Raw genomic sequence first — 26,153 nt, 5'->3', positions numbered from 1 at the left:
GGCCCTTTAAAGCGCCACCAGAGCTCCGGCAGCGGGGCTCGGGTGGCGCTTTAAAGGGCCCGGGGCTCCCCGCAGGGGTCGGTACCCTGGGCCCTTTAAATCACCATCGGAGAAGCCGATCCAGTCTGGCACAGCTTACCGGCTCTTGCCAGAACGCCGTACTGGACCATACCGGCTTACTTTCACCTCTGATTGGAGCTGACTTTTATGATTCTTTGAAAGTGACATAACATATTCAATGCATTTTCTATGACTTTTTACTAGTCTTGCAAAGTGTGCAGCTAAAGAAAGTTGTGCAGTTCATATGTGTACGACTTCGTGAAAAGAGTACTTAAGATACATTATGCATAGGCAGAAGTGAGAGTTCTTGGCCCCATCCTTTTACACATTAAATAGAGGGGTTTAGAGGGAACTGTTGTATTTTTGCAAAGGAAACTCTGCTGATGCGCTACAAGAACTCCATAGCACTTAAGGTTCCCAGGGGAAGAGATCTCTCCTGAGAACTTCCTAAGCTGTGTTGGACAAAGTGTTTTGGTGGCATCTAGCCAAACAGTGCCAGATTATGGAATTTATATGTGCTATTACAAATATTATGTGAGTCATCTGTAATTAAACATTCTAAAGAGTTTTTTCCTTTTCAGTTCTAAAATACCTTGAGAACATTAAAGAGTCTGACCTACACTCTTAAAAGTCAAGAGATTCACCCCTGTGCAGAGGACCAGCCACAGGCCTGGGCACCACTGATATCCCACATACCTTCAATATAGGTCATAAGAATAGCACTGGGGGACGTAAGTGATGCCCAGATCTTGGGCTGGCTTCCACAGAGGATAGGATTTCATTCAATACAAATAAACATCAAGGCCTATTTCCTAACATACAGCTGGTAACTTTGAAGAAGCAACAGAACTGTTCTGATGACTGTTGTTTGCAATATTCTGAGCTACTGAAAGCAAGTAGCCTTGTAAAAACCTCCAAATTACGAACAGATATCAGAGAGGTACCAAATGCACGGATATGCCTTCATAGAACAAGGACTATCCTGATTTTTGTATTGGGTGCTTATCTACCATGGTGTTAGAAATGCCTAAGATAGTCACTTTGTGCCCATTTATAGTTGCCTGATAGCCATGTTGATTTTTTTATTACTTATTTTGCTCAGCTGTTGATTGATTTTATGTTGACAGATGTTGCTTTTGAAAGGAGCGCTTGTGATTTCACCCGGATATTGTGGAGGTCTCATGTGAACTTGCTATGCTTGGCTTGCCTCTCTGAAACTGTGCAGTCTCAAAGATCCCATTGCCACACCTATTGTGCTTGTCAGCTTTTCTTCAGTGCTTCATTGAAAATAAAAGAAATCGGGAGCTAAGCCTCAATTGTCAGCTATGTTTCTGGTTTGGTTCTTTTCAAGCCAAGCTTGGCCTACATTTTATCACTTTCTTTCTGTGCTGTTCATCATCTCACCTCTTCCCCTCCTCCACACCCTCACCTCACTCCCACTCCCAACCCCACACCCGGTCATGTGAAAAGAAAGAAAGGAATCTATTTCATTTTTAGTTCTGCAGCCTGCAGCGCTGCAAAATAAACAAACATTTTTCAGCCACCACCTGCAGCATGCTGCTGTACTTAGCAGAGCAGAACTGCTAAGGATGTGATTTGTTCTGTTTAGTATGAAGCCCTGAGCTTTGGGAAAAGATGTGAGGGAAGAACAGGAGTACTTGTGGCACCTTAGAGACTAACAAATTTATTAGAGCAGAAATTTCTACAAAACCATCCCACACATTCCCAGCTAATACTGCAGTTGAAACTGCTAACTTGGAACCTTAGTTTCATTATGTCTCACAAAGCAACAGAGTTTTTATTGGAATACAGTGTCCACTTACTGATATCAATGAGGTATTTTGGTATGTTACTCAGCTTTTACTCACTACTTACTCAGACAAACTCTATTTACAAGTGTGAGAGGGGGTGAGCCTTCGTGCCTGGCAGTTGCAGTCCATGGTGGCAGCCCCATCTAGTGGTTATGGGGCTGGGGAACCCAGGCCTTCCCACTCCACAGGGTTCTGACCCAGAGGCCCTCTGGAGCATTGTAATGCAGGAGTCCACTACCTGAGATCCAGCTAATGTGCTCCCCTGGGCCTCTTCATACTGCTCTGCCCCTTGCCTTGGGTGATGGTTGTTCCTGGCTACCTGATCCATGGATCTCAGCAGGGTAGGGAGCCTTGACTCTGTGCAGCCAACCTCCACCTAGGAATGCCTAGGAATGCCTTCTTGGCCTAATGCCTCTGTAGCAGTGAGTGCTGCCCCGGTGTGTTCCTGCGTTCTTAACTCTCCAGTGTATGGTTTATCCACCCCATCACAATAAGCTATGCCAATGTACACCACGTGAGAGTCTGGCCCAACTACTAAGTAGAACACTAAGTAAAAACAGAGTAAAATACAGAAAGATTCAACCTGATATTTTCAAAATACCATCTACTTGTGAAATATTTACTTTTTACTTGGCTCCATTGACTTTCTCTGAAATGCAAGTACTCTATTTGGTAGAGATTTTTGCATTATTTGTCTCTTTCTTTTGTTCTTCCTCAATTCCATTATCTGTCTGTTTCTGCAAATATGAGCAACTTGCTGGAGAATTCTGCTTGTAGAGCTTTCACCTGCCTCCCATTTACCAAATGGTCCTTAGCAACTTTTTGGTTTGGTTCCTATTTGTCTATTCATCTGTGTTGGTTTCATGGTCAGCAAACACGTAGTGGGCTGATCAATGATTCACTCTTTCTCTGGCTCCTCTGTATGACCAGACTGAGCTATTGTGGTGATGGAGTAGCTTAGACACTCAGCGTGCTCCATACTTTAAAATGTCCTCATTCACTTAATGGCTATTGATTTTGGCCCTGTACATCAAAGTCATCATTTCATGTTCAGACCTCCTGAGTTATCGGGGATGAATATAATTAAATTACAAACTAATCTCTGGAGATGGTTGTCCCAGGTAAAGGATGAGGTCATTGGTGGAAATATAGTGTGAGGATGTCTGGTTTACTACTGGTCTGTGGATTAGATCATTGTCGTGGATATTATCCACAGACGAGATACTGGGTGAAATCTTAGCCCCATTGACTTCAATGGGAGTTATGCCATTGACTTCAATGGAGCCAGGGTTTCACCCACTGCATGGGCAGTGGCTGTGCTTACTTTCCCACTGTGGGCAACAGCATAATCTGTGGCAGGGTGTTTTCTTCACCTCAGCACTTCTCCCTCGGGCAGCGGGGGGCCTGGAGTAAATCAGTCTGACTCTGGAGGGTTTTTCTCTTATCTCTGTTTTTTTCTTTCCCTACTTACATGGTGGGCCCCAGGGTGGGCCGAAGTTGTTCTCTTAATTAAAACAAAATAAAAAAAAAACCCAAACCCACACGCACAGTGAAAACAGAAATACTTTTCCCTGACCCTCTCTGGGGCGTTACCTTGCTATGCTGGCTTCTAGTTGCCAGTACTTACCCAAGCAGGTGTTAACTTAGTTTCTTTCCCTATAGTGAGGGGAGACAGACTTCCACCCAGAGAAGCCCTTCCTTCCTGCTGCCACTACCCCTGCTGCAGCTTGTCTCTCTTCGCTCTCTTTCTCACTCTCTCACCAGAAGAGGGGTTTTTTTAAAGGTCACTGGCAGCTCTTAACTGGCCTCAGGTGTCTCCAGTTAACCTCAGGTAACCGTTTTTTCAGCTCATAGCGAACAGGGCCTTCACCATTCTAGGGCTGATACATCTGCCCTCCTCCAGTCTCTCAGATCTGCCAGGATTGACTTTGTCATAGATCGAATCCTGACCTGGAAGGTTCACATTATGAAACGAATTCAGTCTTCTTTCCATTTGAGCCTTGAGCCTCTCTGCTAATACTAACAAGAGTGACCACATGGATGTTGATTCTTAGGTTGTGGACAGCTGTCCACTCTCATTGAACCAATACCACTGTCTAATTTACTTATTTTACTTTTATATAGACAGCATCACTCATTAGCTGAGCTATCTCCTCTCTTTCCTATAAGGTGGGTGACTGCAAAGCATGAGTTTCTGATTATCTCCAAGAAACACGTGTGGAACAATAAAGTCCAATCAGAATTTGAAATCTAAGTTTAAAGACGTGTGACTATTTCACCTACTGTGAGAGTCTGGGCCCTGTTGGACAGCGCCCTCTTCCGGCTGCCCTGAAGCTTGCTCTAGCTGAGCCAGCACCCTCCCTGCGGGAATTCTGCCTGGAACCTTCTCACCTAGTGCAGGAAAGGTAGTTTCCAGCAGGGTCGGTTGCTGTGGTTTCTTTGTTTATGTCAAGACTCCTCAACAAACAAGAGCAAAACTTCCCCAAGTCAGTCCCTCAGCTCCCCACCTACCCACCCCAGAAGTTCCTCAACCCAAAATTTGTGGCTCTTACCTCAGAGCCTTTTGATAATAGGACTTCCCACGGTCTCCCTTCTGTCCATTTTTGGTTTCCGGAAGCAGTTCCTCCCAGCAATCGCTTCAGCCTCTGGCAGGTATTGCAGCTCCTCCTTTTATGAAGATCAGCCAGTTAAACCGCAAGTCTTTTCCCAATGGGTGGGGCTAATCAGCCAGCTGCTTGCCTCTGACCTCAGTCAAATGGCATCCGTTATACCTGCACACCTACATACAAATATAAGATCTCTTGCGTTAAATAGAACTTGTCCAGAAATTGGGGCAAATTCAGATCTAGAGAAGCCTAGCACTCCCACTTTTGACTTCATTGGGAATTGCATGCATTTAGGCCCTGATCCAGCAAAGCAGGTAAGCATGTGCTTAAGTCCCACTGAAGTTAATAGAATTCAATCATGTGCTTAAAGTTAAGCATGTGCATAATTGTTTTGCTAAACCAGAGCCTTAAAGCACATCTGAATTTGGCCCTCATTGTTTAAAGAGGAAGGATGTTTTTGTAGTTAAGGCACTGGATGGAGATTCTGCCTCAAGATTTGCTACAACAGACTTTTTGCATGTCCTTGGGCAAGTCACTTCATCTCTCTGGCTCGGTTCCCCATCTGTAAAGGAAAGAAAATATTTTCTGTGTATCTCTTATCTGTTTGGTAAGTAGACTGTACGTTTTTCAGAGTGGGGAATGTCTCTTACAATCTCTGTGTTTGTACAGCATCTAGCACAGGGGGACCTTTAAGTAACACAAATAGTGACAATAATTACATTTCACATAGCAGTGGAGTCCAGACTCACTATGTACAACTTCTATCAGTCTATAGTCTACTGTCTGATTAGCCATTACCTGCCTTCATTCCCAAAAGGCTGTTCCTTCAAAAGTACACAATTAAAATCCTTGTGTAGATCAAAACTTTGAAAATATGCAAAACAAAGATCAGTCATGCAAATAAGTGTGGAAGAATTACATATCTAGTTGCCAACACAGGATTTGGACTATTTATTATGCTTGTCTTTTACTTCTGCACTTTCACACTCACAAGTCTATTGATTTTAGTGCAACTAAGTGCCTGAGTTATGGGAATATGATTAATGCGAAGGCATCACCTTAGGCAATTTGGTTTTTACTTATACAGACACCCTGGAAAAGATGAACTGTGTAACATGTACCACTAAATATGATTCAGTAATATTACTCCAGTAGAACAAGTGAATAGGCATTTCTTCATATACTGTAAATACATTATTGCTGGTAACTTAACGATCAAATAAATAAAACCATAAGAAAATTAGTGTATGTAAATATTGAACAATACTATAATAATCTTGTTAATAGTATATTGTATGTTGTATATTGTTTGCAATTTTTTTTATTCCTTCCTGTATTAATACAAGAAAACATGCATTATAAGAACTACCATTAGACCATAATTAAAAATTATTTCATGGTTTAGAAAACTATAATCAATACTTACTAATCCAGGTTGCTTACAGTAAATCCCTACCACTCAGAAATCTGCATAGCCTTTTTAGTTTACATGATCTTTCAAGCTATGATATTGTCAAATTGATTTAAACTGGCATGAAATGTAATTGTGTTAAGAGTAGAGAGGAAGGAGGGCCCAATGGTTAGCATGCTAGTTTAGCACAGGGGAGATCCAGGTGCTACAGACTTCCTTTGTGACTTTGCGCAAGTCATTTAGTGCAGATATAAGTACTTAAGTCACACAGGTGCTGGGAGGTGTGATTCCCAGCTTAGATAGGCATACATGCACTAGCTCTGCTTCAGCGAGTGTGCTTAAAAATAGCTGTGTGACTCTGGTGGCTTGGGCCAGTCGCTTGAATACAATCCTGCTTAACCCTCTGGGTACATACTCAGGTGGCCATCATAGCCATACTGTGATTTTAATACACTGAGCAGAGCTACTGCCTGTATGTCTGCCCAGGCTAGGAATCATACTTCCCAGCTGCTGTGTAGAAATATGCTTAGTCTCTATGTGCCTCAGTTCCCCATATGTGAAATGGGGATAATAGCTCTTCCGTACCCATAGGGCTATTGAGAGGCAGTTAGATACAGTGTTGATTGGGGCCATATAAGTACTTAAATACCTAAGATAGACTAGCATTGCTATAGTTTGCTAAAATATATAACGAGGGGATTTTCAACATGCCCCCCCTCAATGATTAGCAATCAAAACATATTGCTGATGGCCATCAGATAAGAAATGTGAATAATCCGATGCCATGGTCTGGAGTTATTAATCTGTTTCGGTGCATTGTGGCATTTACTCTCAGGGGATGAAGACCACGCTGATTTAATAACCAACCTGGTTTAGAGGAAGTGAAAAACAGCTATAAAAATAAAAATATAAAAAAATCATCTAACAAATGAAAGAAAGGGGAAGTTGATAGAAATAAATGTAAATCAGAAGCTAGATATTGTAGAAAATGTATAAGAGAAGCAAAAGAACACATGGCGCAATCTCTGGCCAGCAGAGTTATGGACCATAAGAAGGACTTTTTAAAGTATATTTCGATCAAAAAGAATCCTAACAATGGTATTGGTCTGTTACTAGATGGAAATGGTAGAATTATCAATAATCCTAAAGAAAAGGCACAAGTGTTCAATAAATATTTCTTTTCTGTATTTGGGGGGGAAACAGATGATGTAGTCCTGTCATACATGATTATGAAACACTTCAATTTATATAGTAATTCTGGAGGATGTTAAAGAGCAGCTACTAAAGTTAGACATTCTTGAATCAGCGGGCCCAGATAACTTGCATCCAAGAGTTTAAAAGAGCTTTCTGAGGAGCTCACTAGCCCATTGATATTGATTTTCACTAACTCCTGGAACAATGACGAAGCAAATGTTGTGGCAATATTTAAAAGGGGTAAATGGGATGATCCAAGTAATTACAGGCTGTCAGTTTGACATCAATCCTGGGAAAACAATGAATCAGCTGATGTGTGACTTAAAGAAAGATAATATAATTAATGCCAATCAACATGGTTTATGGAAAGTAGATCTTGTAAAACTAACTTTTTTTATTAGATTGCAGGTTTGGTTGTAAATGTACTAGTGTTGATGTCATATATTTAAACTCTTATAAGGCATTTGACTTGGTACACCTGTACCCCGATATAACGCTGTCCTCGGGAGCCAAAAAATCTTACCGCGTTATAGGTAAAACCATGTTATATTGAACTTGCTTTGATCCACCGGAGTGCGCAGCCCCTCTCCTCTCCCACCTCCCCACCCCCCCCGCGGAGTGCTGCTTTACCGCGTTATATCCGAATTCGTGTTATATCAGGTCGCGTTAGATCGGGGTAGAGGTGTACTGCACAACATTTTGCTTAAAAAACTAGAATGATACAAAATTAACAAGACGTGTAAAATGAATCAACAAGTGGATAACTGACAGGTCTCAAATGTAACTGTAAATGGGGAAATGTGATTGAGCAGATGTGTTTCTAGTGGGATCTCACAGTGATTGGCTCTTGGTCCTATGTTATTTAATATTTTTATTAATGACCTGGAAGAAAACATAAAATCATCACTGATAAAGTTGGGAGAAAACACGAAGATTGGGGGAGTGGTAAATAATGAAGAGGACAAGTCACTGATACAGAGTGATCTGCATTGCTCGGTAAGCTGGGTGCAAGCAAACAATTTGCATTTTAATACAGCCAAGTGTAAAGTCATATATCTAGGAACAAAATATATAGACCTTATTTACAGGATCATGGACCCTATCTTCGGAAGTGACTCTAAAAAAAGACATGGGGGTCCTGGTAGGTAATCAGCTTAACCTAAGTTCCCAGTGCAATGCTGTGGCCAAAAAGGCTAATGCAATCTCCAGATGTATAAACAAAGAATCTTGAGTAGGAGTTAGGAAGGTTATATTACCTCTGCATGCAGCACAGGTATGACTGCTAGTAGATTATACAGTCCAGTTCTAGTATTACAATTCAAGAATGGCATTCATATATTAGAGAGGGTTCAGAGAAGAGCCACAAGAATGAATGAAGGACTGAGAGACTCATGGAGTTCAGTCTGTTCACCTTAACAAAGAGAACATTAAGTGGTACCTTGATCACAGTCTGTAAGTACCTACACGGGGAATAAACATTTGATAATGAGATCTTCAGTCTAAAATTGCTGGACCAGCTTTTCTTTTGTGGCTGCAGACACTATTCAATATCCAGAAAATTCAGCAGCAAAAGTCGGACTGAGAATTAAAATTCTTCTGGTCGGCAATTTTGAACACCCTGCGGGCTTCCGCACCCTAATGGGTGACCACCCAGTTAAGATTCTCAGTGATTTCACCTACCTTGGCTCTGTTGTCAATAACATGAGTGGCATTGAGAAAGAACTTGAAGTCACAATGCAAAATACTTATGGGGTGCCTCATTAAGAATGTCATTCGCAAACTGAATACTCTGATACGTAGAGAGATGAAGCTGAGGATATATAATGTGTAAGGAACATAGGCCATATCTGGATTTAAGCCTGAGTGACTTTGGTTGGCCAAAATGTTTAATAAAAGTTAGCATTGCAAAGAGATGCTTGAAGCAGCTTTTTGTGTGTAGGCAAAGGGTTAGTAGGATAAAATGTTATATACGTGTCCTAGTCGCTATCCCACTTCATAGGATATGTTCCCAGTGTCATAATTAACTAGATGTCATGACAAAGTATGAAAATGAGCAAATACATTACCTTGAATAAGTCCTGAATTATATTTAAACAATCCAGACATTTCAATGTGGGGGTAAAACAGAAACTTGTCTCACAGCCCTTTATCACATGGCACCTTCTTGCATTCTGTTTTCAAGAGACATCTGTTCACAGTTAGTAATGAATTGGGTTACGACATGTCCAACCTAGTGTGGAACCTTCAATGAACCTTCAAGACAAAGATGTCAAATCGTTGGTCCCCGATGACCTATACCAACATGCTGGAACCCCTACATAGACAAAAGTGTCCCTAAGGGTGCAGTAGAGAGATCACTGATCCCTACAAAAGATGCCAACCAAGCAGAGAAAATGGAGGGAGGGAACTCTCTAGCGCCAGCAAGATAGCTGAAGTTATATTCTGCTCCATTCTCTGGACTGGCCACCCAGAGAAGGAGTGAAGAATGCCTACAGACTAAGCCAAGCCTGAGGTGCCACCAAGAGCGAGAGTGAAGATCAAACCCCACTGCATGTGAAAGCACAGATCATGTCTTATGATCTATGAAGATACCAGTGAATATCAGCTTAAATTCAAGCTAAGACCAATCATGTGAGTTAGAAACTTTGAATAGAGAATCCTACTATAAAGCAGTTTGAATCACTCCAATGCTCCCGTGTGTGTGTGTTTGTGTATTACTAACTTTTCCACAAAATAGACACTAAACCCTCATGTCTGTTATTGAAACAGTGAGAGATCCCTGATTAAACCAGTGTCATTCTAAAGCGGCTATAAGTCTGCAGGTTTAGAAATCATTTTGTGTTTGTGCCAGACTATCGGAAAATTACAGGCATTGAGCAACATGGGGTGGGAAATATATTAGACAAACCCAAGCTCAGTATAATCTATGAGCAGTAAAGCTTATGGGAGAGAGGTAGTCAAAAGGGAAGCTACTGGGAAATCGTTTAAAGAGGTTTACATCCTTAAAATCAAGGCAAAGTTACAGCTGTTGCTTTCAGCAGATTTTAAGTTAAATTAATCAAGTTAAAGGAAAAGGGACTCTCCCATCAACCTTTCTGTAAAACCTTAAGAAGGATTGTTTTTCTTAATTTGTTCAATGTGATTTAATTACTAATTGCAGTAATTGGTGAGCCAGTTCCAACCATTGGCATTGATTGTATTTCAGTTTTAATATTACTTTGACCAATGTCAGGTTTCAGAGTAGCAGCCGTGTTAGTCTTTATCCGCAAAAAGAAGAACAGGAGTACTTGTGGCATCTTAGAGACTAACAAATTTATTAGAGCATAAGCTTTCGTGGACTACAGCCCACTTCTTCGGATGCATATAGAATGGAACATATATTGAGGAGATATATATACACACATACAGAGAGCATAAACAGGTGGGAGTTGTCTTACCAACTCTGAGAGGCCAATTAATTAAGAGAAAAAAAAAAAACTTTTGAAGTGATAATCAAGCTAGCCCAGTACAGATAGATAGATCTATCTCCCCTTGTAAGTATTCTCACACTTCTTATCAAACTGTCTGTACTGGGCTAGCTTGATTATCACTTCAAAAGTTTTTTTTTTTTTCCTCTTAATTAATTGGCCTCTCAGAGTTGGTAAGACAACTCCCACCTGTTTATGCTCTCTGTATGTGTGTATATATATATATCCTCAATATTTATTCCACTCTATATGCATCCGAAGAAGTGGGCTGTAGTCCACGAAAGCTTATGCTCTAATAAATTTGTTAGTCTCTAAGGTGCCACAAGTACTCCTGTTCTTCTTTTGACCAATGTAATATGCTCTTATAAATTAAGTCAGGAGAACTATGCCACCTAGCTTAAATTTAAAACAAATATAGCTGCCTGCTTAATCTTTTTAATAAATTTCTAAAAGACACACTGATCTGGTCTATTTCCCAAAACTTCAGTGCAGACAAAGAAACCTACATAGGCGAGAAAGGTAAAATCCATAACATTCCTGAGCCCATTATAGATTTCAGTAAGTTAGAATATAGTCCTATTATTCCTACAATGCTTCAGTGGTCAGTATTCTGACTTACGGGACTGAAACATGGCCCCTCTTTGGCTACATCTACACTATGAGCTCATGTACACATACTTGTGCAGGCTCTCATCCATCTAGCATGAGTATAAATAGCAGTGTAGCCAGTGCAGTATGAGTAGTGGTAGCAGAGGAAGCTGGTTTCAGGAGGGTTTGTATTGAGCATGGCTCAGCAATGCCCCCACTACTACTACCCATGCTACCGCAGCTACGCTATTTACGTTTGCACTAGCTTGATGTGAGCTAGCGCGAGTGTGTGTACATGAGCATGGGACACATACCCCTAGTTTGTAGTGTGATGTAGCCTCAGTCAAGTTGGAAAAAAGTTGGACATCATTCAGATGAGCCATCTCTGAATTATCGAAAATGTCAAATAATTAGGGCTGTCATGCAATTAAAAAAATTAATTGCAATTAATCACGCAATTAAAACAATTAATTGTGATTAATCGCACTGTTAAACAACAGTAGAATACCATTTATTTACATATTTTGGATGTTTTCTACATTTTCAAATATATTGATTTCAGTTACCACACAGAATACAAAGTGTACACTGCTCACTTTATATTTATTTTTGATCAAGTATTTGCACTATAAAAAAACAAAAGAAATAGCATTTTGCAATTCACCTAATACAAGTCTGTAGTGCAATCTCTTTATCATGAAAGTTGAACTTGCAAATGTAGAATTATGTACACAATAAACTGCATTAAAAAAAATTAAAAATTTTAGAGCCTACAAGTCCACTCAGCCCTACTTCAGCCAATCACTCAGACAAACAAGTTTGTTTACATTTGCAGGAGATAATGTTGCCCGCTTCTTGTTTACAATGTCACCTGAAAGTGAGAACAGGCATTCTCGTGACACTGTCATAGCCGGTGTCACAAGATATTTACGTGCCAGATGAGCTAAAGACTCATATGTCCCTTCGTGCTTCAACCACCATTCCAGGGGACATGTGTCCATGCTGATGATGGGTTCTGCTCAATAACAATCCAAAGCAGTGCGGACTGACGCATGTTCATTTTCATTATGAGTCAGAGCCACCAGCAGAAGGTTTATTTTCTTCTTTGGTGGTTCGGGTTCTGTAGTTTCCGCATCGGAGTGTTGCTCTTTTAAGACTTCTGAAAGCATGCTCCACACTCTGTCCCAATCAGATTTTGGAAGGCACTTGAGATTCTTAAATCTTGGGTTGAGTGCTGTAGCTATCCTTAGAAATTTCACATTGGTACTTTCTTTGCGTTTTGTCAAATCTGCAGTGAAAGTGTTCTTAAAATGAACCACATGTGCTGGATCATCATTTAAGTCTGCTATTACATGAAATACATGGCAGACTGCAGGTAAAACAGAGCACGGGACATACAATTTTCCCCCAAGGAGTTCAGTCACAAATTTAATTAACGCATTATTTTTTAACGAGCGTCATCAGCATGGAAACATGTCCTCTGGAATGGTGGCCAAAGCACAATGGGGCAAAAGAAAGTTTAGCATATCTGACACGCACTGCCAGGTTTATAATGGTACCAGTAGCCACCATCTTCTAGGCTCTTCATAGTATATTAAAGGGGCTTTGAATTCAAATGAAAGATCACAATCTCTAAGGAAATAATACTGTTTGACATAGGTTTTGAACACTTTTAACAGTCAAGTACATGAGTATGTAATTCCTATTTTTAGAATAAAATATAAATTGAATCTTTTTAAATAACACTTCTCTTACAAAGACAAGATCAAAGAACCCACCCATAGCCTAATAGGGAAACTTGGGTGAGCTCAGAAGAGAGGAAACTGAGGAGAAAGGAAATTTGGAAGAGTAAAAAATGAGGGGGAATTATGTTAGGAAGGAAGAGTGTGTCCAGAGGGCAGGATGTTGTGAGTAACTTTGTGCTTGTGTAGAAGGACTGTTACAAACTGTGAGTGCCAGTCTAAAGCTATACAAAGTGAACATCTGAAGAAGTTTCTCACAAGGTGCTTTCAAAGTGCCTGATGCCTCTTGTTGTGCTTGTGTAGTCATAGGGATATAATTTTTATAGGAAAATGAGCCAGAACTTCTCGTAATCAACTTTTGACTCTTTGAACCTGATGGTAAAGAATAACGTTATTTGATTAGCGTGGAGTTCTGTTCTAGGTCAATACAGTTTTCTGTTTAAAAAATCTAACTAGTATAGATTGGTACTTGAGAAAGACTAGTCTTTACTGCATAACTGGGTACAATTAGTACAATGGAAGGAGGGTATAAACCATTGCTAATTTAATAAGTGTCATGCTGTGTTAGCAGAGGAGTGACATCAGGTTCAGGTTTCTTTGACCCTGCCTCAGAGCACAGTATATTGCTGTTTCTCTATTTGACAATAATGTTAGGGCACATGTCATTAGTATTTTGAAGGAGTAAAATAGAGAGATTTCTCTATGCCTGCATATGTTATCTGTTGACTCCCTTTATCAGATTCCACCTGCTTTCTTTTGCCCGTGTTTGTCGGAAACTCAATTGCACATATCAAAGCTTATACAGTACTTGCATAAATTGCTTTCTAAAAAGCAGGGAGCTTTATATGTAAAATTGTACTTGTTCGTTTACATAAAGGATTCTCTTCTAAATAAATTTCATTCACATGAAGTGAGTTCCATGTTAGTTGCATGGGAAAATTGTGCAGTCAAGTCAGCTTTAGGATTATTTGTATGTCCAGGATTTACAGCACCAGATTTATTTTCCTAATATTAGCACATGGTGATCCAGACAGGATCAATTGTTCCCCCCCACCACCCCCCGAAGCATATGAATTAGCCTTTCAGTAGAGTAGTCTGAGGATACAGCTGCCTTTCATGGATGAGAAGTGGTAGCATCAGCATGAGCAGACCGTGACCAGGCAGTTCTTGGGAGCATGCTGGGACTCACTAGCTCTCTCATACTAGTGAAGGCAAATGGTGGAACTTGTTCCCACTGAGAATCAGGCTGGTCCCAACTCTTTATACTGTCAGAGTTCAATGTGAGACTCATCTCTTTGCGGCATGCAGGTGTTTTCCAAATAGTTGGGTGGGGACCAGCCAACTCCACTTGGATTCTGACCCTCCTTGTAAGACATTCTGAGGGAGAACCTCTTTGATGGCTATTCTCCCATTTTGGATATTCCTTACATGTGAAAATGTATGTAAGAGAATCCAGATGATATAATGATGGGTGCTTTAGAAATGCATACAATAATAATAATGATTACTAAGGAATGCAAGCTGTTTATACTCTAAGGTCTTCCATTATAATATATGGTCAAACAACAAGTAATTCCTCTTCCCATTGGAAACACACATTCCAGGATGCAGTTCACCAAACTCTTCCCAGAGATTATTTTGAAGGTACAGAAAACACACCACAGTTGCTATTTAGAAAGAAAATCCTGAGGTGCAGATATGTAAATACCTGCAGTACATAACTATCTTATTGTACCCAGTATTCTTACTAACTTATATTGCATAGTCCCCTGCTAGGGCATTTAGTCAGTACCTGACTGAGGTTTGGTCTATACTACATACTTACTTCGGTATAAATACATAAGTAAGGGGGGAAGGGATAGCTCAGTGGTTTGAGCATTGGCCTGCTAAACCCAGAGTTATAAGTTCAATCCTTGAGGGAGCCACTTAGGGATCTGGGGCAAAAATTAGTAGTTGGTCCTGCTAGTGAAGGGGGCTGGACTCAATGACCTTTCAGGGTCCCTTCCAGCTCTATGAGATAGAGGTATATCTCCATATATATATATATATATATATATATATACACACATTCCTCAGGAGTGTGAAAAATCTACACCTCTGAGTGACATAGCTACCATTAGACCATAATTAGACCAACATAGCTACCGCCTCTCACAGAGGTGGGGTTATTAAGCTGACTGAAGATCTCTCATCCATTGGCTTAGAGCATCTTCACCAGGCGCGCTACAGTAGTGCAGCTGTGCCAACATAAATTTGTAATGTAGACCTGCCCAGAGTGTAGTGCATTCACTTCAGTGTGCTATTGTTATGGCTTCCATGTTGGCCAACGTGTCAGGGATTGAACTGGTGATATCCAGAGCTAAAAGCATGAACTGCTCTAGATTGAACTAAATAGCCAGTGCTTTAGCTGTGATTGTTACAGATTCCCATCCTCTCTGGATTGGGCACAGACCTGTAACACACATTCACCAGTGCATTACACACTATTATGGCTGGTGTTTTAGACCATGTTTTCAAAGTTGTGTGCAAACATGTATGTGCAACAATTGGAGTTACAGCTAGCAAGGGATGTGAAAGGTAACAACAAGGGTTTCTACAGGTATGTTAACAACAACAAGAAGGTCAGGGAAAGTGTGGGACACTTACTGAATGGGGGAGGCAACCTAGTGACAGATGATGTGGAAAATGCTGAAGTACTCAATGCTTTTTTTGCCTCGGTCTTCACAGACAAGGTCAGCTCCCAGACTACTGCACTGGACAGCACAGTATGGGGAAGAGATGAGCATCCCTCAGTGGTGAAAGAACAGGTGAAGGACTATTTTAAAAAGCTGGACATGCATAAGTCCATGGATTCAGATTCAATGCATCCGAGGGTGCTGAGGGAATTGGCTGATGTGATTGCAGAGCCATTGACCATTATCTTTGAAAACTTGTGGCAATCGGGGGAGGTCCCGAATGATTGGAAAAGGCAAATATAGTGCCCATCTTTTAAAAAGGGAAGAAGGAGAATCCAGGGAACTACAGACCAGTCCCTAGAAAAATCATGGAACAGGGCCTCAAGGAATCCATTTTGAAGCACTTGGAGGAGAGGAAGGCGATCAGGAACAGTCAACCAAGGGCAAGACATGCCTGACCAACCTGATTGCCTTCTATGATGAGATAACTGGGTCTGTGGATATGGGGAAAGCGGTGGACATGATATATCTTGACTTTAACAAAGCTTTTGATACCATCTCCCATGGCAAGTTAAAAAAGTATGGATTGGATTAATGGACTATCAGGTGGATAGAAAGCTGGCTAGATTATCTGGCTCCATGGGTAGTGATCAACGGCTTGATGTCTGGTTGGCAGCTGGTATCAAGTAGAGTGCCCCAGGGGTCGGTCCGGGGGATGGTTTTGTTCAACATCTTCATTAATGATCTGGATGATAGGATGAATTACATCGTCAGCATGTTCATGGATGACACTAAGTTGGAGGGAGCAGTAGATATGCTGGAGGGTAGGGATAGGGTCCAGAGTGACCTAGACAAATTGGAGGATTAGGCCAAAAGAAATCTGATGAGGTTCAACAAGGACAAGTACAGGGTCCTGCACTTAGGACGGAAGAATCCCATGTGCCGGGGACTGACTGACTAAGCGGCAGTTCTACAGAAAAGGACCTGGGGATTACAGTGGACGAGAAGCTGGATATGAGTCAACAGTGTGCCCTTGTTGCCAAGAAGGCTAACAGCATATTGGGCTGCATTAATAGAAGCGTTGCCAGCAGACCAAGAGAAGTGATTATTCCCCACTATTCAGCACTGGTGAGGCCACACCTGGAGTACTGCGTCCAGTTTTGGGTCCCCCACTACAGAAAGGATGTGGATGAATTGGAGAGAGTCCAGTGGAGGGCAATGAAAATGATTAGGGGGCTGGGGCACATGACTTATGAGGCGAGGCTGAGGGAACTGGGCTTATTTAGTCTGCAGAAGAGAAGAGTGAGGGGGGATTTGATATCAGCCTTCAACTACCTGAAGGGGGGTTCCAAAGAGGATGGAGCTCGGCTGTTCTCAGTGGTGGCAGATGACAGAACAAGGAGCAATGATCTCAAGTTGCAGTGGGGGAGGTCTAGGTTGGATATTAGGAAAAAGCTATTTCATTAGGAGGGTAGTGAAGCACTGGAATGGGTTACCTAGGGAGGTGGTGGAATTTCCATCCTTAGAGGCTTTTAAGGCCCGACTTGACAAAGCCCTGGCTAGGATGATTTAGTTGGGTTGGTCCTGCTTTGAGCAGGGGGTTGGACTAGATGACCTCCTGAGGTCTCTTCCAACCCTAATCTATGATTCTTTGTGCTACTCTGCATTTCATTGCTGTGGCATCTGCAAAAACGTTAACTGAGCACACAAAAGGACACTTAGGCATACACCTGGGTATTTGCTTTGAATTATCCCTTATGTATCTGTAATTATGAACACAAAATGGTGCACGCACAATTTTTAAAAACTGGTTTGCTGAATTAATAGAAGGCAAAAAAAAAGTTATTTCTCTCAGCAGCTGCAACTTGGCCTTATTGAAGGTACCATATCAGGTAGATTTCCACTCTCACAAGTATATTGATTTTAGTGGAACTAAGCACTTGAGCATAGAAAATTCTACATATGCATATAAGAAAATGGAAGCTGAGAACTATGACTTTGATGACTTTTATGACTTCTGACTTCTGTGAGTGTGTAAAACATCAGTCAACATCACATTATGAATTTTTAGCTTTTTTTTTCATTTTATGGTGCCTTTTAAAATACTGTAAATGTACTATTCATGAATTATTAAAGCAGGCCATGGAGGTGGAGTGGGAAAAGTGGTCACGTTATTTTGGTCCTGGGAGGGTCCTTCATATGCTAAGAAATTCTTCCTTGAAAGGAAGGGCCAATCGAAGAAGCCTGCAAAAATTCAATGTCCTCCTTGAGATATAGTTTTAGTGCTGGGGTACAGGACAGACATCTGGGTATTCAGAGACTATCTCCACTCTCAAAAGATCTGAGTGATCACCCACTGCAAAGCCCTCATGTGATCACCCAGAGCATGAGTATGAGTTGCAGGAGACTGCTGATGCAAACCAAGGTGTCTTTTCTATATCCTTGATAAAATAAAAAAGTTGGGTGATGTAGGAGGATGACACCACTCTATAGAAGGCAACTGATGAGGAGTGAGTCTGCCATGCTGTAGTCAAGCATCAGGTGAAAAAAACTTGTTAGCTATAGAAGACAAATCCCATTTCTACATATATGTAGTGTAGGACACAATCTATGCACTGTCGTAAATACTCCTGTGTTTGCAAGGAAATCGATGATTTAAGGACTTTTCCTTCTCTAGCTTCTATGATGCTTCAATTCTATTATTCTATACTAGAGAGGAATCTGTGATATTTTTTGGCATGAGTGTTTTGGAACTCTCACCTGATGCCAAGATTTCAACTGACAGGTAATAGTGAAAATGTCATTGTTCCACCCAAATAAAAAGAATGACCTTTCCATAAAAGCACAGGTAATCTGTTCTTAGCACATACTTTGAGAGGATGTCAGCCTACTCTCAATCACTTCCTCAGCAGATGATACCTACAAAGCCCACTGGAAATGGTTTGGCTAGACAGCACATTTGTGTGCTGCTGATATATTGTTTGGGCTTTCAAGATGTGCTCTTTAGCAGCACCATTCAGTTAAACTGCAGAACCATTTAGATATCACAGTTCTTCAATTCCCAACCTCTGTAAATTGATTGGCACAAAGGGATTCATATTTCCAAAGCCAATAAGGCAGATTCCTTTTTCCAGCAGACATGATTTTTTTTTTATCTGCAACCTTGAGCATTGCTAACTTAACCTCCACTCAGTTCTAAATGTGGAAAAGGAAATGGTTACATTTTAATGAACACAAATTAATAATGGAGTGCCTGGACTTTTTTTTTATTATTATTATTTTTGTGTGCAGGCTTTATTTGGTTCTGGAGCAGATGATTCCTGTGTGATTTGTCACTGCCAGAAAATGACATTTGCCAATTCTTAGGGGCATTTAGCTATTGACAGTGTGGGTTGCTATACATGGGAGTCTTATATTGACATAATAGAATTTTTTTTTCTTTAAATGCATTTACAGAGAGTAATGAAATGGTCACATCTGGACTCTTCCCCAGAGGTTCTAGTCAATAAAATATTAATAGCTGTCATTTCCAGCAACGGCAATACGACAATAGCACAATGGAGGAATCTCTAACATTCCCTGCACCCATAGGGCTCCCTAATTAATTAACCAGCTATCCTTCTTCCTTACCCACCCGTGAAGATCAGGGACAGTAAAACCTGTGGATGAAATGTGAATTAATAGGGAAATTGGTTTCTCTGTCTGTCACCTTGTACTTGTCACATATTTCTTCAGGAAGGTTTTCTGTATTTGAGAAATCAAAGGGTCATATGATAAGTGATAGTAACTGTCCTTCAGTCCTCACTCAGACAAAACTACCATTGAAAGCTAATGGGAGTTTAGCTCAAATAAGGACTGCTGAATTGGACCATGGAATTATAGAGTAATACCTGCAGGAAACCCACATACTGAAATTCAGTTTATACTATGCAGTCTTAACTTGTGCACTCAACATTTTGCCAGCTGTTTCAGGCTCCTAGTAAATACATGTACTGCATATTCTAATGTCTCAGAGAGAATATGAGGAGGATGTCATGTTCTTGTTTCAAGCGATTCTGTGCTCCCCTCTCTGCACAGCTAGTGGGTATGTCCTAATAGTCACTTATGCATAAGAGGAAATAATTCAGTTTAATGAAACTCCAAATATCAGTCACTTTGTAAAAGACCATTGCATGCTTTTATCAGTTAAAGGCCCCCAAACGCTGTATAAATAAGAGAAAATTTTTAAGCAAACTGGACCCAGCATCAATAAATTATCATAGACTGATTACTAGACTTTTATCCAGTCAACGTTATAATCCCCCAGTGAACCGTTGTATTGTCAGTGTGTCTGCTTCAAAACATGTCTTCCCTAGAAAGCATTCCTTCATTCAGCTTCTGCTGCTGGAAGCAGGCAACAGCTTGAAGCTAGCAGCTGCTCCTGAACAAAGCAGGTAGAGATGCAAGAAAGGCTGCTGAATCCATAACAATAAGCACATCATGATATAATTACAGTAAATCTCCAGAGTGGCCCATGCGCACAGAATGCCATATGTTTTTGGTTGAGGAAGTGTGCAATACTGAAGGCATAGTTTAATATAGGAATGTTCCATAGTACTCCTGCTAGCATTAAACTGATTTTTTTATCCAGAAAAGTAGCATATATACTTGTTGGCAGAACTGAAGATAATATTTGCAGGATCAGCTAACTATGCTGGTAGATATAATTAATACTAACAAAAATTCTGAAGGACACGAACAGGTAGAAGGAAGGTTTCTGTTTCTTTGCAGTGTAACTGTACATATTCTAATAGGCAGTACATCCATTTAACCTCTCTTTGATAAGGTGTTCTTTGAACAGTGCATGTAATAGCTGTTCCATTTTTAAAATGTCTTCATTTGACTTTGACCAGGTTAATAGGATTTACTGCTTCTGCAGTCTGCCCATACAAAACAGATTGTCAGTATGGACAATACCTTCTGGTCTGTCAAGGATTAATAAACTATATTCTCTGTCCCTGCTTCAGGAAATGATTTATTCTCCAGAAGATTTAGACACAAACGGGTGTGAGTCTCATCTGAGCTGGCACTGCTTAGTAGCCACTTGGTATTTTCTCTATCAGCTGGTGATGTCTGCCCCATTTTCAGATGACACACCCTGATTCTCCTTTCGAGAACTGTGCAGAAATTTTGCTGTAGTCAGATGCTGACTGTCTAAAATAGATCTCCCAGATATCTTTCAAAGATGGCCTGTACTCTTGAAAATATTTTCAGTTACAAACAGCACAAATCAATTTGGTCTTCAGAAGCATTCATCTCTTAAATCATTGTTTTATGCTTTGTATGAACTTGGTTTTTATGTTCCAATGACTCTGTGTTCTGTAAAGAAGTTCCTGAAATCTTTGTGTGCCATAAGAAAATGATTTGTTCCTTGGTTGCTAGCTGTTTCTTGCCATGATTACTTCCTGCTGCAATGATCAGAATATAATGCTGCAGCAAAATTTGCAGCGATTCAAATGGAGTAAAATGAACATATATTATTGTTCTCTAAAGATGCAGATCCTAATTCCAACTATTATCCAGATACCAAGTGAGTGAACACGCACACACAAACACACACACACACTTTATGATTTGTTAAGGTCTAAGCAAGAGTGGGGCCCAAGTTGCTATCATAGGGAGGGGAACAGGGATTCTGATATAACTGCCATTTGACTGCTCCTGCCAAAAGAGGCGAGCACAGAAGCACATAATCCCAGGAACCACAGGGCCTCTAGTGGTCATTCTGAACCTAAAGTCAACCTGCATGCATGTGCTCTCCCTCATCCCACACCCCACGCCCTTTATTTAATTTTACTATATTAAAATATGAGGAATACCTAAAATCCTACCACAGCATATTGCAGTCTCCATCCTGAAGTGCTCCCTCTGGGCCAGATATTCTGCTGGTGTGCACTTAAAACTGTCTTAATCCTTTTTAAAAAGTGATGCTTTACAAATATGTGACAGATGCTCACTCTTAGAAGGAACAAGCTGGAGATGGCTGCTGGAATTTTAAAAATCCCCACATCATCACCCTGAGTATTTCTCCAGATGATTGCAATTCCAGACTAATTAAATGAGGCCTATCCATTGTCCATAAACTCATAACATCTCAGATTTTTTATCTAGACCACTTAGCACTGATAGAAACGCACCAAAACTAGATATGAGCCCAAACCCCGGAACAGAATGGCCATACTGGGTCAGACCAATGGTCCACCTAGCCCAGTATCCTGTCTTCAAGGCCAGATGCTTCAGAGGACTAGACAGAACAGAACAATTATCGAGTGATCCATCCCCAGTCATCCAGTCCCAGCTTCTGGAAGTTGAAGGTTTAGGGACACCCAGAGCATGGGGTTGCCTCCTGACCATTTTAGCTCCTGATGGACATGTAATAATACAGCACATAATCAAACAATATAGTAAATAAGAATAATATAGTGTTTTTGCTTTAAAAGTGGTGATGTAGCACCTGATGTAAAAGGTTCTAGGGCACATTTAAGTAAATTTGTGGGTGAATTAGTGTTTATGAAAATGAGGAATTTAATGGCAATAACATGAATCAAATGAATTTCCCCATAGGGACTTTCCCCTTGATAATTGCTGTGTATTCTAATCCCCTGCTATTCTAGTCCTTGGGCTCTGATTGGGAAGACACCTGCTGAATTATACCAAGTTTGTGGGGTTTTCCCTTACAATATTAATTTTCATTGAGTTTTTCATAATTATAAACAAATGAAACTAACTTCAACCATACAAATTAGGGGCCAGAGTTCTGCTGATATACACCAGCTGCAAAATTGACTTGGTAAAATTATCATTATACACTAGAGAATTTGTTGACTGTATTTACTGTAATGTTTCCACATTTATTGAACAGCACTGTGCTTTTCATGTGAGCCAGTTAGCAAACAGCAGTGTGTTGTTTACTTACCTGTATTTAAAACACGGTACACAATGCAAATTTATTATAAAATACAGCTCCTAGAAGTAAACTTGGATATCCTTGAACAATCTCCGCATGCAATAGTACTAGAGCTGTACTACATTTATTTTGTTTACTGACTATAACTTCACTAAAGCTATAGAGATAAGCAAGCTAAGGTGTGTCAGTGTCTTGCAATTTGGAATGTCATGTGGTAATATTTTGTTATCTCCGACTCCATTATAATTGCATATGTGACCAAGGCAAGTGATTGGAAGTGCAGTGGATGCACAGAGACAGATGGATTAAGACTGTTGTAATTGTAGTTTTACTTGATTTTAATTTTAACAGGCTCCAGGTGATTTCTATTTTTTACAGCGTCACTCATCTCAGTAAATCCCAGCAGGCCTAGAAACGGGGGAGAGACGCATTCTGATTTTTATATGAACCCGTTTGCATTGTGAGCACTTAGGAGAGTTCTGCTGTGAAAAAGCAATTAGCTTTTTTAGTCTAGGGTGCCATTTAGAATATTCAGGCTCATGTGTTTCATCATAAAATTGACCTTTTTAATTTTTTATGGCTGAGATTCTCTACTAAAAGAGTTAGCATAAAAAAAAATACAGCCCTAGAGAAAATACTGAAGGCACATGTAGAATTTATTAAAGGAGGTCTGGCCCTCAAGTGTTACAGATAGCAACTCTATCTGAATACAATAAATGTGAAGCATGTGGTACTATGTGCTTAATTTTTAAATAATTGGTGTCATTAAGTAACATAATGACACTAGTTATATATGAAACATAGGCAAGCAATGTGCAGTTTTGCATTTACAGTTTCGGTCACTTTTTGCTCAGTGTAATTGCTTTCCTCTCTAGAAAACAGGTCTGCCTCTTGTTACCTTTGAATGCCATTCCCATGTGCTAATCATCCTAATGTGTTAGGATTTTAACCATACCACTTCCCCAGCACACACACTCTCATACTCATATTACTAATACATTTTCCTAATAAAACTCCAGAGTATTTTTATGTGAGAAACACTGTCATTCAGGTTTATTTTGCTTCAGGACAGGTAAAGGACTACATGGAGACTTATGTCCAAGCTACCAGATCAAATCCAGAAGGGGTAAAAATAATAGCTTTGGTACCCACCACCTTTCCCCTGCCCTCCTGACTACTATAGGTCCAAAGAGCCATCAGAAAATCTTAGTGACACATAGATTTGAGTGTACCTGTGGGTACCAGAGTGTCAATGGCTGTGGATAACAAATGGTTGCAGTGTTATACTAATCCATCAATATTTGCCCTGCAGCTCAGTGGTAATTTCCCTCAGGGAGTTGTGGAAGCCTCCTGTACCCCTCTGTCTTTGGGAGTGGACAGTCTGTCCCGCACATTGAAGGCTGATAGCACCCTTATCTCTACTTGGAGGCAGTGATGACGTGACTATGTTTCATGTCCCTGACATCACTCTTAGCATTGGTCTAATAACCACTGTTCTTCACCACCAGGCCCTTTTCCATAGTAGATTATCTCTTTAGACAAATTGTGGAGAATAAGTGAAGAGCTGGAAGAAGGCAAAATATAAGCAGCAAAATGAGAAATAAAGAAAAGGGAAACAATTCATCCTTGAGCTTAATTAAGTTAAATGAATGTAGGCCCTCTTTGACCAGGGCTGAATTTGGCCCGGATCTTTGAGCTCAGTCCATCACCTGTTGAAGTCAGTGGAAAGAGTCCATTGACATCAATGGGCATTGGTCAGCCCCTTTGATTCTTGTCCTCACCTTCCAATAGCCTCTTTCTCCCCTGACCACCTGCCAGAGCTCTGCTTGCCCCAAAGAAGATGGCATTTTGAATTAGCTGTTTGAAAGCAGCACTATGTAGATCTCCCTGCAGAGTTAAACTGATGGTGCAAACAACTCTTACATTGGCCATTATAGCCCTGTAACCTGAAGATAACCTAATTCTCATTCATAATTAACAAAGCAATCACAATACAGAAAAAAAAGCCAAAGTATTTCAACATTGTGAGTGTAATTTTCCAAACCGAGTAATTTTAAAACTATATATAATATGGTCCATAAAGGTTCATCTGGCTTGCTGCCTCACTCACATAATAACAGTTTTACCTAAAAAATGAATTAAAATGTAACCTCTGAGGTCTCAATAGAAATTATCTTGAGCTGATGTGCTGTAGACAGTAAATATGGTATGTAAAGAAATGGCCATTATTTGTGCCATTCTATTGAGTATATTTAAATTCAGATTCAACTTTTGCAGTATGTATCTTAAATCACAGATATCCTACAAATGCATCTTTATATAGGAATTGATCTATCAGAACAGTCAGAGGTCCATATACTCTAGTATCCTATCCTCTGAGAGTGGCCAATGGAAAATGTTTCAGATTAAGGCATAATGTAACCCAATCCCCATAATGCACTTAATTGGACAATATTATACTTTTGTTTTGCTGATTATCTGGGGATTAGTTTATGCTTTGAAATATGAGACTAGGTAGCTCTTGTTATTTTGTCCCAGCTAATTTAATTACAGTTGCTACTCTTATTCATGCAAATGAATAATTCTTTTAGATAAACTTATCAAATTATTTAATAGCCTGCAGGTTCATTTTATATTTCCTGTCTTTTATACAGTTGTTTCCTCCACATCCTTTCCTTACTTTAAAACTCCTTCCCATCTCCAAGGTTCATAATCTTTGTGTAATCTATCACTTTTCTTTTGTTCTCCCCTTTTCACCATGTCCACTCTGTCTTTAAGTTCTGTTGCATCTTCCTCTTGTTCCCTACCACCCCCACTGCTAAATCCCTGGTCTACCACTGGATTATTTCTTGCCTTTATTATGGGTAGTCTTTCTTCTGTCTAGGCTGTCTACCTTTCACCCCTCTAGTCCAAAATGCAGTTGCTAAAGTCATATTCCTCTCAAACCCTACTCTTTGAATCCCTTCATTGGCTTCATATTTCTTGCTGCATCACACTGAAATTTCCTATTCTGACCCTAAAGGCCCTACAGACTCTTGACTGCATCTACTTCTCTGTACTCCTTATCTTTCCTTTGGCTTCCTGTGCTCTTCCCAATCCTTTTGCCTTGTGCCTCTTCATCTCCTTTTCCTGCTAAAGGCTTCATGACATCTATTATGCGCTCTCTACCCATGGAACTGTCTCCTTTCCCTCATCCACTAAGCACCCTTTCTGTGTTCCAAATCCCTCCTTAAAACTCACCTCTTCCCTTGTTCTTATCATAAATCCTCCCTCTCCTGGATGGTTGTCCTGTGCTTTCTCTAGAGTTTGTCTTTGTCCAGTCTTATTTAGGCTATAACCCCTTGGGGGCAGTGGATGTGCCTGTATCTGTGTGGTAAAGCACAGAATAAATTCACAGCACTTTGTAAATGTTTTTAGGTAGTAGTGAGAGTACAGTTATTTGATTGATAAATCAATTTGGAGAAATACTTTCGATGATTAATGATTCTGTCATATCATCTAGGTCACATGCTAATTGTTTTCAAGGTTCTGACAAATATAACAGCAATTAATTATACTAGCCATAGCCTGCTTACTGCGTATAGCTGAAACAGAAGTTTTACTTTCATTTCAATGGCAAGGAGTTTCAAAAACAGTTTATTTACTTTCTTTCC

At 40.3% G+C, this 26,153-nt stretch overlaps 1 protein-coding gene across 6 annotated transcripts in view; it reads left to right on the top strand.

The window, feature by feature from the left end:
• NKAIN2 (sodium/potassium transporting ATPase interacting 2) overlaps positions 1-26,153 on the top strand; it is a 763,955-nt gene that overhangs the window by 642,784 nt on the left and 95,018 nt on the right. The window contains exon 6 of one of the 6 annotated variants that reach the window (XM_054023916.1): positions 1,188-1,382. The exons of the other annotated variants lie outside the window; for them this stretch is intronic. Within the exon in view, the coding sequence (XP_053879891.1) occupies positions 1,188-1,247 (60 nt within the window). The 3' untranslated portion in view covers positions 1,248-1,382. Of the gene's footprint in view, positions 1-1,187; positions 1,383-26,153 lie in introns of those variants that run through there. 6 annotated transcript variants of the gene reach the window in all.

This window comes from Malaclemys terrapin, chromosome 3 (genome assembly GCF_027887155.1).
Source record: "Malaclemys terrapin pileata isolate rMalTer1 chromosome 3, rMalTer1.hap1, whole genome shotgun sequence".
Lineage (NCBI taxonomy): Eukaryota > Metazoa > Chordata > Testudines > Emydidae > Malaclemys > Malaclemys terrapin.
The sequence above is the reverse complement of the archived record's forward strand: the minus strand, read 5'-3'. Positions and strand labels throughout refer to the sequence as shown.